General features: G+C 41.2%; 1 protein-coding gene across 1 annotated transcript; it reads left to right on the forward strand.

Annotated features, from left to right (window-relative positions):
• Positions 1-5454: 5454 nt before the first annotated feature.
• Positions 5455-10741, forward strand: LOC139920587 (adenosine receptor A1-like). The gene is made up of 3 exons (XM_071910627.2): positions 5455-5810; positions 9714-10008; positions 10198-10741. The coding sequence occupies exons 1-3, from the start codon at positions 5470-5472 to the stop codon at positions 10579-10581; spliced, it is 1020 nt and encodes a 339-aa protein (XP_071766728.1). The 5' UTR covers positions 5455-5469; the 3' UTR covers positions 10582-10741.
• Positions 10742-12933: the final 2192 nt, after the last annotated feature.

A 12933-nucleotide genomic window follows, 5' to 3' on the forward strand; every position in this document is an offset into this window, starting at 1 on the left:
ACATAAAAAGGGGAAGTGTAGAGAGTTACGGCATATGATCCAATGGATTTTGAGTTTTTTTCTGGAAGCCTGGACCCACACCCACCTTTGTTTACAAAATAGTACACACAGAGCTCCATTTAGATATGGCCTGTTAGTGATCTAAAGAGTCAGATGGCAGCAATGGCTATAAATTATTATTATTATTATTATTATTATGTGGCCTTGGACTATTCCAGAGGGACACATTTCAGTTACGTGTGTTTGTGTTGACGTGCAGAGTTAAGTTTCTTTGCTGTGGTCCTTCATTGTCTGGAAGTGACTTTGTTTTGGCTGGCTAGCATGAGAAAATACCAATACAAGTCTGACTGCAATGATATGGCATTTCAACTTCGTACTCAACCATTCAATTACACCATATCCAGTAACACCCTAACCCAAAACACAACCCCCACCCCTTCACATTCTATTATTGGATCAGTCAATACTGGGGTGAGCCATAACACCCTCCCACTTCTGGGCTTCCATATTTGCTACCAATCCACTTTAGCCACTTTAAAGGAATAATTCACCCCAAAATGAAAATCCAGTGATTATCTACTCACCCCCATGTAGAACCACTAAACACACAGAGTGAGTTTGTCCCCATAGTTCCATCTCAGCCTTCTTACTAAATATAGAAGTTAATGGGGCCATCATTTTACAGCTCCAAAAAAGCAGAAAATGTCCATCACATTTCTCCAAACAGCTCATGCAGAAGAATCCCAAGAGTTTTGTAGCCAAGCAATTGCGCTGTGGGTCTAAAAGTCTAATATTTTCCTTTACAAAAAAAAGAAGAAGAATTTTGGGGTGAACTACTCCTTTAAGAAGCTGGACTTAACACTCAGCTTCACACTTCTGCCAACTATAAATACATGCATCAACCAGAATCACTTCCCCTGTCCTGCAAAATTAACTTTCAGTTGACCTCACATTTCCAACATCAGACACACTCACATACACCCGATTCCAGAAAACTCAGTGCCATTTCACGATGGCTTATAAAGGATGGATGCATTTCTAATGAATCTACATCTCTCAACAGTGTCAAATATAAACTTAAAACCTGTTTGATGGACGAAATTGCGTTAAAACCTCCTTCCTCTTCTTCATCCCTCTCTCCTTCCTTCTTTGAACACACACAAACACATGCATACTTCTACTTAATTTATTTCTCTTATTTATGCATTTTATCGTACCATTCTCACCATGTTGAGTTTTGTTGTCATTTGTGTCATTGTTTGTCATCTCTTTTTTATTTTTTCTTTGGAGGTGAGACATTTTCATAAGCCCTTCATGTTTTTTTGCCTTATACCTGCACAGTTTGCACTCCTTTCCTTCTAAACTAAACTAAACTAAACTAAACTAAACTAAACTAAACTAAACATAGGTAAACACATTTTTATATACTGTCGTGATCCACTGCCTGAAATCCTGGCTGTTGCAACCTGAGAGATGTGAGACTCCAAAACCTCCCTCATCAGGCAAGAGTTGGTTGTTTAAATAAAATAAAGGGATTGGCTGTGCAGCAGGGACACAGTTTTAGGTATTGCACGTATCGCTCGTTTCAGCTGTAGCTCATTTTTTTGGTGTATAGGTCAGCAAATAATGGGCATGTGATGTGAGGCTCCTCCCAGCAGTAAAGTGTCTGAACAATTCCCTCCATTTATGCAGAGCTGGAGAGGGCTGATGAGGAATTGCACGTTCTCTCCCTAAATTATCACGGCTCAACAACCACCACACAGATTACAACACAATGGACCCGAAAGCATGCTGGGAAGCATTCCCCGAGACTAAGGTTAATTTCTAAGAAAGTTTGACAGAGAGAAAGTAAAACAAACTTGCAGAGTTTGGTACAAAATATTGTTTTGATGTGTGGTGCACTGGTTTATATCATAAAAATAGTAAAAAAAACAATCAGTTGATGAAAACAATAAGAAACTGTGGCTATATAGGACTATACCTGGTTAGGATTCATTCTTACTTTTCACTTTTAAAAGGTGAGATGGAGATTTTATATCTTTATTGTGTGCTAAAAAACATCCATGTAGATCCAGGTGGAGCAGCAAAAGACAACATGATAAAGCCCACTGTGTGATTTAGTGACTTTTCAGAACATGACATCATCTGATGACTATTGGGTGACTTTTTGAGCAGCCAACTGCTACTTTCCTTGGAAGAGAGTTGGCAAGACTGCACTACTCAGTTAAAATTCAATTCAATTCAGTTCAGTTCAGTTCAGTTCAGTTCAGTTCAGTTCAGTTCAGTTTAGTTCAGTTCAGTTTAGTTCAGTTCAGTTCAGTTCAGTTCTCCTTGCAGCCAGGTGCATAAAAACAAGCATAAAAACATATAAGCATCAGTACACAAAAGTACATAACACATGGCACAAGACCCAAGAGTCATATATTAAGACCATGTTCATCCACAGAGCAGCATTAAAAGAAACAGTGCTGTGCTCTGCTGTGTTTTGCTGATAGCTCATGTTCGCTATTAACAACTTCATAATCTATTTTGCTCATCTCAGTGAGTTTTAACAAATTTTAAGGTAGGTAAATGAAAATGTTAAAAAAATGATTTCTCTTTCTCCAATGACTCCTCTAATAAAAACAGCTTGTGTGTCATCGAGTCAGAAATCATTCCTCTGAAGGGATTGGTCTTAAGAAAATAGTTTTCAGGACATTTTCTTCTGCGAGTGAGTGCAGAAAGTCAGCACGAACTGTGAATCACATAAAAATCATAGTCATGTACCATAAATATTAGGGTGTTCTACCAAATAAGATAAGGCCTTATAGGTCTGGGAAGACGATGACTCAGCTAAAAGTGAGTCTGGAACTTCTATGCGTCTCACCAATTTCAGATGCGCACAAGTAAATTTGGGAACCAAGATTTTTTTCCCAAATCAAGCTTTAGGTTCATGAATGACAGCACTGACATGGACTTCTACCTATGCACTCTTCTAAGAACAAATTTGATCACGAGACATTGCTGTAATTGAAACCTGAGTTAACTGTGATGTTATGTCGTTATGTAGTTATGTAGGATCAGTCTTGCCCTTCAAATCATTATGAATTCAATGGTAAACTGAGTGATGCCAGATTCTGCTACAGTCCTGTTCTGACACAGCTGGCAGATGGCTCTGTTTGAAGAGGTGATGTGGTAACTACCTCATCACGCGACTGAACCAAGGAATAAAGCATCTACAGAGTAAAATTTGTGTAATATTGAGGTATCAAGCCTGACTTTACTTGGCAGTACAGTTCCTATGGTGTTATCTAGTACTTTCATAGTAGGTATTGGGTAATATAGTGTAACAACCTCATCCCTCTTCTGAACCAGAATATGGAAGTTCCATTTAAGAGAGACGGAAATGACCAATAAGCCAGTGTTTCCAAAATATTACATAGTATGATTGCAAAACTTACTACATTAATGTAGTATTGTTATCATGCTAATAATTACTCGTTATCACCAGGAATAAGCGGCATTTAACTGAAAAATTACACATTATAATTACAAAATAGTTATTACCAGAAATTAATTAGTTTCTGATAATTTATCTGTAATTAGTTATTAATTTGTGTACTGTAATGTAAAGTGCTACCAAAATGCTACATATGTAGGCTACACCCTTAACAAAAAATCACTGATTCTTATTTCTTGATGTCAAAACTTCTTCAAAACCATTTCTTTGGAATAGGCTACTTCCCTACCCTGAAATGAGTTGTACCATGACTAATTAAGCAGAATCATTTCCACCCCTCTGAATGAGGTGGAAATTACCTTGCTACCTTGTCAGTGATGACACACTGGGACGAGTGCTCTATTATAGAGACAGACATGAATCACACTCAGCTGAAGGACCTTCACTGTGGTCCAGGTGAGAGAGAGAGCAGCCACAGATATTGATCCATTTCTATCTGTTAATGGAGAGTGTTGATCTGTAACCATTTTTGCTATTCAGATTACGGAGTTGATTTTGAATGAGTCCTGATGTCTAATCCTACTGACTGTGTGTGTGTGCGTGGCTTCTTGAGAACTCCATGATGTTTTTTCAGTGATACCAAAGCAGATGTTGTAAGACGTTCATTCATGTCACAACATGAATGAGCTTTTTGTCTTCCTCCAGCTTCCTCTCCCTTTGTCCTTTCATGGTCAAAGCTCCACAGCCTTGCCGGTACAATTCATACGTTCACCCACTCTCCATCTGAGCCTCTGAGCATGCAGTGTGTGACTGCAGAGTTGATAACAGAATGGACTACGCTGCTATGGGGTTCATCTTTTCAGGCAGTAACATCAGTTCAGTTCAGTTCATCATCTTTTAGGCTGACATAAATTCATTGTATACATCAAAACTAAGGAGTTTTAAAATAATACAAGTTATGTGAAGATAGGGTAACTAAATGAAAAAAACAAAAACAACAACAAAAAACATAAGTTAATTGATTTTGTTTACACTGGTGGTCGTTTATGAGGATCACTAAGATCATGGTTTATGCACCTTACTATTTGCCACTGCATCACTGAGTAACATGTCATTTACCACACTGGCCATATTGGTGTGATTCGCTGCCTCTTTAAATTTGCATTGTATTGTTTTTATTGTTGTGGCATCTTTGATCAGTGTGAATGGTGATAAGCTGTGTCGGTGTCAGAGTCAAATGATTTAATGTGTTATGTCCTCTTCCTCCTCGGGGCTCCACTGCGCGTCCACCCCCGTATCGGAGGACAGGATGAGCTTTCAGCGAGACCCGTGCACATGTGACTTTCCAGAAAGTAATAGCCTATACTGAGAATGGACGATAAGATAAAGGATTAATATCTCAGTTATTTCCCAAACAGCAGTCACCGTATCTAAAACGGGACTGTTTCGCAAGAAATATGATGCTTCCCATCTTGAGACTAATAAATATTTGTCCCATAAGAGCCAAAACAAACCCTGAAAGGATAATAGCCTTGGTGACGGATGGAGTGGCTGATGAAACCGGCCGATCAAAATGACTCATATGTCCGACGGATACACTCGGACAGTCGAATTCTATTGTATTTTTTTTCGATCTCTGATTTCTGATGACTGACAGTGAAGTAAGTAAGACTGGTAATCAGACTGGTATCATTTTGGAACCCGAGTGTGACTCATTCACTTTCATTTGGGGGTCGGTCCTGTCTCTCCGCCAACCGGACTGCGGGGGCCACTTCCAATTCCCGGAATCACCCCTCCGGAGCGTATGTGGAGACGAAGTTATGCGTCTATAGCGCGTAGGTCTATGTCCTGGACCAGATCCTAAAGCAGCCTGGCTCAACTGACGCGACCGATACCTCAGTGGGACATAGGCTAAAACATGCGACACCTAAGGAAGAGTTTCTCCATCGGTGTCCCAAAACTCATACAAGGAATTTACGCGACGTGTGTATTTCTCTGCTGAGCGCACATTTCATTCAGCATCCGTGAAGATGCCTTCGGGTCTGCCTCCCTCTCAAGCCCTCTACATCGGGATGGAGGTGGTGATCGCCGTGTCCTCGGTCATCGGTAACGTGATGGTAGTCTGGGCTGTGCGTATCAACCGGTCCCTGAGAGACACCACGTTTTGTTTTATCGTCTCCCTGGCCTTGGCTGACATTGCGGTCGGGGCTCTTGTCATCCCTCTCGCCATAACCATCAGCATCGGACTCCAGACGCACTTCTACAGTTGCCTGCTGGTCGCCTGCACCGTGCTGGTCCTGACGCAAAGTTCAATCCTGGCGCTGCTGGCCATCGCCATTGACCGCTACCTGAGAGTTAAAATACCCATGAGGTAGGGTCTAAAGGTGAATTCCTCCAGTTTTCACTTTGTCTTGTCTCATTCTATGTCCGGACCGCTGTTCTGGCCAAGGTCACTCATCACTTCATTTTCTTGTTATTTGCGGCGCAGGAACAAAAAATCATTATGGAATTCTTATAGGCCTAGTAGCCTACATATGGACTTAAGGTGTGTCTGTGATACTGATTAGTGAGTTTATAGTGATCTTATCGTACATTATGATTTTTTTTTTTTTTTTTTTTAATCTCCTATAGTATTACTATAATTTTCCTATCGGGACTCATAGTGTGTCTGTGGTAGTCAATGATTTTTACAGTGACCTTATGGTAGGCCGACGTTATATCATTTAATCTCCAGGGGTAGCCTATAATATCGCTATAAAGACTTGGACATGGAATTACTGATGGTAATAATACTACTACTACTACTACTAATAATAATAATAATAATAATAATACATAAGTAATCTATCATCACTTGAATTAGATTATTTGGGTACACAGAAAAGGGACATTTATTCCATGTTTCACTCACTATTTTGAGGAAAGTCTCTTCGTATGTTTTGCTCACTATTTTACCTTTGCATGACAGAGCAAAACAAGGCTCCACGGCCAGGTCCATTTGGCACTTAAAAGCTGTTGAATTTCGCACCTGTGGGGAGGCAAGCTGCGCTCCCAATTTGGACTAAACACACATGTGAAAAAGCATGTGGAAGTCATATGGCTTAAATCTTTTATTTTTTTTATCCCTTAGGCTACTCATGGGCCATTCTAAAATTATAGAAGAATTCACATGAAAATAGAAAAGTGGAAAATGTGCGTGTGATTTGGCTGAGGTCAACACCCTGTTTACCAGAGTTGGGGCTATATGAATTGAATTGAGAATGTATGGCAAATTCCAATTCAGTTCCTGGAGTTGGAATTGGAATGTCACCCAGCTCTAAGGAAACAGAATTGGAATTGAATTGGAATGACAGGAAACAGAATAGAATTCCATTAAATTCCATGGAATTCCACTTCTAAGAGAGTTTGTCTTGACTTGCTAAACATTATGAATCAAACATTATGAATCAAATAAAATACAGTTAAACAAATCAAATACATTCAATCATAATGTATGTGTTACGATTACATGTTATGGATCAAATACCACCTGAAAGGTTCCTGTAACATTTTATGATAGGCTATTCAGTACTACTGATAATATATAACACTATGTAATCTCAGGTATGCAAATTTATAAGAAAAAAAAAACATGTAATTTCACTGAATTTCATTGAATTATATTGAACTCCCTGAAATTCCAAGTCAAGTTTCAAATTCCAATTCCTCAGTTGAATTGGAATTGATAAGTTCATTCATGAATTGACCCCAACCCTGCTGTTTAATTAAGTGAAGAAATCACACCTAAAACCAACACAACATTCCCTTGACAAGCTGCATTTCCATAGCATCTATCTTTGATGGGAGGCTTTATAAGTTCACTGCAAATCCAAAATGGGAGAAACAACACTATCACAGATGTTGTAGAAGCCGGCATCTCTGTTGCATGGTAACTGCTCTCATGAGCTCTCATGTCTCCCCATGGGAGCCTTTCAAATTGCAGATATAATAATTACAACTATGCATCTTCTTTCCTGTCTAATGGATTTTAGAATAGGATGCCTTGTCCCTGAATGAGTTTGTCCCTTAAGATGACTCCTTTAATAGAAAGCTTGGGAGAGACTGACAGAGAATGCATGATTGGTCAATAGGCTCATGGTGGTTGGTTGATGGATTGCGTAATTTCTCAAGCTGGCACCCAACACACATAGAAACATGCATACATGCACATACAGACATTTGCACTCAAATTGAATGGTCAGTGAAAGGGTGATAGAGAATAAAGCGGGTATTTATCATTAATAAAGGTTACACTGACAATTTAAACTACAGTGTAATATTACTTCAGCTTGATAGGCTTACTGTCTGCCATTTATCAGTGTGTACTGCAGGATTTCTCAACACTAAGAGCCAGGGATGCATCTATACTGATATTGGTACTGGATACAGGGCAATGGAGAATCCATATCAAAGGATTTGCCCAATAAATTGGATACAAAAAACCTCATGTAACATGTTTCTGACACTTTCATAGATTGAGATCTCGCTAATTGAAAAAAAAAGACAGCAGAAACAGCAGAAAAAGTGGTATTGGTGCACAAAGAACAACCAAAAAAGATGTACATTTTACAGTCGGGACTTATCTGAGAAAATTATAGCCACATACCTCCATCTCACCCACTTCTCATCTTAGCCACAAACTCCCATCTCACTTGTTTTAGATTTCATTTAGCACTGAGTGAAACCTTACTATCTAGAGGTGAAGTGAAAATGGGAATCAGAAATTGAGTCCCCTCCCCCACCGACCCGTGGGGAGTTTGAGGGAACACAATTTAAGAACCACAGATTGCTGTTTATAGCAGAGGTGGTTTGGAAGCCCACTGTCATGATAAAGGCGGTCTGTCTGATATGAAAATGCCCAGCTATCGCCTGTGTGCTCAGGCCTTTCCACTTGGCTGGAGGATTTGCAGGTGTTTACTTGAAGCTGATGTCTGAGAGAACAGGGTTGAAATCCCACTGGAAAGTATAGATGGCCTGCGGTCAAACCCAGGAAGTAATCTTGAGGGGCAACCTGTAATGGGACGGACAGACAGACAGCTGATAGTGACACCAGCTGTATTAAGAGTTGTGATGTTACACCAGACAAAATAAAAGACGCAACACTTCATCTCTAAGAGCCAGTTGAGAAGAGCTTCCCTCTCTCTCTCTCTCTCTCTCTCCCTCTCTTTCTGTGGGTGTGTGTGAGAGTGTCATGTGTGTGACATTGAGTACAAGAGTGTTTTATCCACAGGCAGCTTTGTGTCAGAGAACTCGGCGGGGTCTCTTTCAACATCCTGTGAGCATTCATTCATCCTGTGTTGTGTCTGCATCACCCTGACTCATTCTGAACTCTGCTCTGTATGTGTGTGAGTGTGAGTGTGTGTGTGTGTGTGACAGAGAGAGAGAGAGAGAGAGTGACAGAAAGAACAAATGAAAGAAAGAGAGAAAGACAGATAAACAGAGAGAATGGTAGTTTGGCTCAGGCGTGTATATCGAGGTTAGCTAGGGAGCAAGGAGTTATGAAGAGCAGGAAAGAATGTGTTGCCTCATATGTGGTAGAGTGAAAGTGATGTGAGAGGAAGAATGGACTTTTGAGATTATTTATTCATCCTCTTTGGCTGATTGAGTCAACACTTACTGTCAGAAATAAAGCTTGAATTCTAAAATCAACAGTCTTACACAGAGGTTGCAGTCTACCACAGGAATCTTTCATGCCCTTTCGACAATGACTAAGTCATGGACCTATGCAATAGCCGGCCTTTTTGTGGGAAAGAAAGGACTGGTGATGTCCTATAAAACCGCAAAAGGATTGCAAATTTTTGTTCATTTAGCCAAGAGTCCCATCCTACTTCCACTCTGTACAGCAGTGTTGCCGCAATGTCTTAGCTTGTTTCTGCTTGAACTGGCATTTGACTTACCTCTTATATCTAAGAGCACAGCAGCAATTTAAAGTCAAAGTGAAGAATGGAAGAAAAATGACTGTTTCACCTGCTGTCCTACCATTCAGTATTTGATCAAGATGGAGTGGACAGTAGCTCCACATGGCAGCTTTGTTCGTGAGATAATACATTAATACAAAGGCGGTTTTGACCACAGGCAAATGCACTCTGCTGTTTGTAAATTTGATATGCACTCTGATAAAATAACAGAAATGATAACATAGCGCCAACACGTACACACATACACAGAGTCATGTTGTGTCTGTCCATGGAAATTCTTCTTCCTCATCGGTTTATCTTGTCCCTTGTTGCCATAGCTACAAACGGGTGGTGACCCCGCGGCGAGCCGGCACGGCTGTGGTGGTGTGTTGGCTGGTGTCCTTCATAGTGGGCCTGATGCCCATGTTGGGCTGGAATAACCTGCAGCGTCTCCGTGACAATGGCTCCCTGGTGACCGATGACCTCTTGGTGACCTGCCAGTTTGAGAACGTCATCAGCATGGACTACATGGTCTACTTCAACTTCTTCGGCTGGGTGCTGCCCCCCCTGCTCCTCATGCTGCTCATCTACGCCGAGATTTTCTACATGATCCACAAGCAGCTCAACAAAAAGGTGAGGCCTTGCTCTGCTTGTCTATAACAAAATCGGGCACATTTCTTAGACACACACAATCGATTAGACTAAAGCCACAGCAATGATCAGGCAAGTTCTAATTTAGCCACTAAATCTGCACTGGAAGCCACTGTTAAACCCTTTGAATAAATGTATACGCTGACGATCGTCTCCTTTGTCTGCCTCTAGGTGACAGCCAGCCACACGGACCCCAGCCGTTACTTCGGCAAGGAGCTCAAGCTAGCCAAGTCGCTGGCCCTTGTTCTCTTCCTCTTCGCAGTCAGCTGGCTTCCTCTTCACATCCTCAACTGCATCACCCTCTTTTGCCCTGCCTGTGACAAACCAATGTTCCTCCTTTACATTGCCATCCTCCTCACCCATGGCAACTCGGCCGTCAATCCCATCGTTTACGCGTTCCGCATCAAAAAGTTTCGCACAGCGTTCCAGAAAATCTGGAAACAGTACGTGCTTTGTCAGGATCCAGTCGGTCGGCTTCCTCAAAGAGGGAGTCAGAGAGGACAGAGTCATGAGAGGAGGCTGAGGCAGAATGATGATGATGACGATGATGTGTGATGTTGGCAACTGATTGGATTGCTGTGTAACTGTTAAGTCTCACTCAGAATGGAAAGGACCCTGGCCTTATTTTCATGCATGAGGAATCATTGGTGAAAATGGCCGTTATGCTATCGTAGAATGTTACAAGGATGACATGGATGGAGGAACTCCATAATGGACGGACTCATGTGAGGTTGTTGTTCCTCCATTCTACGCTCCCAGAGGACAGGACGAAGAATAAGTATGGAGACAAGATCAACATCATCCTAAATCAGACTTTGGTTTAGATGAGATTAACTGATCATTTCTCCGTTGGCTGACAGAATGATGATGTCATACGGGATAAGGGGCTTCTCATCCGTTCCACCTGTTGAACTTGAATCAATAAGTGTATATCAGTAGCACATGGGCTACACTCTGTACAATAGTAGTGTATGCTGTAAGTATCTTTCAACTGAACTAAAACTCATGGCCTTTTCTATGTGAGTGACCTCAATTAGCTGAGAATCTTATCTCAAATACGGGAGAATCTTATTATGTGTAGAGAAAACAACTCCTGCTTTATTTACATGCTTAGTTCTGTGGCCTTATGGTCAGAGAATATGATGAAGTGGGACAGAAGTAAAATGTAACATAGTGGTAATACTAAGAATCTGGTGTATAGCAAGCCAGTGGTGAAAAACAGCATCCATGCTAAAACAGAATTGACTTGATGCTCCTCATTCAATATTTGTGGACATGAATAACTCCCTCTCAATGCTCCCAAACCATGGAGCTAATCTGCAATGTCATCAAGATGTAATCTGTAGCTGCATCAGCGATGATGAATGGGAGACTGACTTTGTGAACTCAAAGAATGTTGGAGCTCTTACACCCAGTGAGCCTCATTTTATCACACTGATAGTCACTTTGAACCCTAAAATGTACCCATATCTCCAGACCTCTACCCCTTCCCCCAGGTGTTTTCACAGTTTACAGCTTTTCCATTTCATTCTCAGTGGGGATGTATGTCAGCGTAACACCACAGATTTGGGGCTGGAACATACTCTTTTCTGTCATTTTTGGTTTAAAACTCCTTTAATGTAAGTGACACTTGACATGAAGAACTGACCGCATACCACCAACATTCACAATATGTACAGTATGTACAAATGTTCATGGCAGATATGAAAATATGTTAAAGTTAGACACACACTTCACAAGAAGATTCAGCTCATTGTGCAAACAGCGACCCTTCTCTGACACTCCCTGCTGCAGCTGTTGGTTGAAAGAGACATTTTCATGAGGAATGCTTTCTTAAGGAGAGTGGGGAATCCACTTCCCAAGCATCTCATTAGTTTTTTATGATTTCTAAGAGAGATAGGACAGCAGGTAGAGAAATGCCAGAGCAAATGGTGAGCCTTGTTTTAAATTCATGCAGCTTTGCGAGCACAGTACTCTGTGTGCATTAGCAGATGGAGCCATCAGCATCCACTCTATATTTCCCATGTACCTATGACAGGAACTAGCATCTCCTACAAAACTCACTTAACTCTTTCCGTGCTTCTCTGTCTCGGGACTAAGGACATCAGTGGTGGGTGGCCATTCTTTATGTGCATGTCCATCTTGTATGACTTGGCCGTCAGCGGGCAAGTGTATGAATAAGTGCGGACAGGGATCGAGGAAGGGGGTTATGAGGCTATAAGAATCCGGGGGGGGGGGGGGGGGGGGGGGGGGGGGGAGGTGCAAGGTGTTATTGTGTTTACAAGAGGACTAAAAGGTGGTGGGAGCGAGATCGCAGCGGAGTAACTCATTAGAATTCACATCTCTGTGGAGGTCAAAAGCAATGCCGCCTTGAAGCTATCCCATCAACTAGCAAGGCCTATAACAGTGACCTGGTTGATCTCTGCACACACACACACACACACACACACACACACACGCACACATACACACACACATACACACACACACACACACACACACACACACACACATGCGCACACACACCAGATGGGACACCAGGACAGACAGAGAAGTCTTCATCAGTCAAGTGTACTCACTGAATTTCAAATGCTGCTCTTGTAAGGATATTTCCACGTGATTCTTTACCCACTTTTAATTGAAATTCTTGATATGTTTTGATCTGTTTACTTTTACTGAACCCATGTGATAAATTAAACACAATTTGTGCAATATTCTCAGATGTACATTAGTAATATCAAAGAAAACCTAAAGGTTACATACTGTACATGAAATGTGAATCAGAATCTAGCACTGAATGCTCATAACGGTACATGATAATACGAAGGACATGTCATAAATTGTCATATCAGTCTCTAATTATGGAGGAATAGATTAGTAAATAGGTTGATAGGAGTCAAAACACAG

This window comes from Centroberyx gerrardi, chromosome 5 (genome assembly GCF_048128805.1).
Source record: "Centroberyx gerrardi isolate f3 chromosome 5, fCenGer3.hap1.cur.20231027, whole genome shotgun sequence".
In the NCBI taxonomy this organism is placed as follows: Eukaryota; Metazoa; Chordata; class Actinopteri; order Beryciformes; family Berycidae; genus Centroberyx; species Centroberyx gerrardi.

Bases quoted from the DNA above. Each gene is read 5' to 3' on its own strand.
- LOC139920587 (XM_071910627.2), top strand. From the start codon at position 5,470: ATGCCTTCGGGTCTGCCTCCCTCTCAAGCCCTCTACATCGGGATGGAG. The intron at 5,811-9,713 runs GTAGGGTCTAAA...TTGTTGCCATAG, and splicing joins AGAGTTAAAATACCCATGAG to CTACAAACGGGTGGTGACCC. The intron at 10,009-10,197 runs GTGAGGCCTTGC...GTCTGCCTCTAG, and splicing joins ACAAGCAGCTCAACAAAAAG to GTGACAGCCAGCCACACGGA.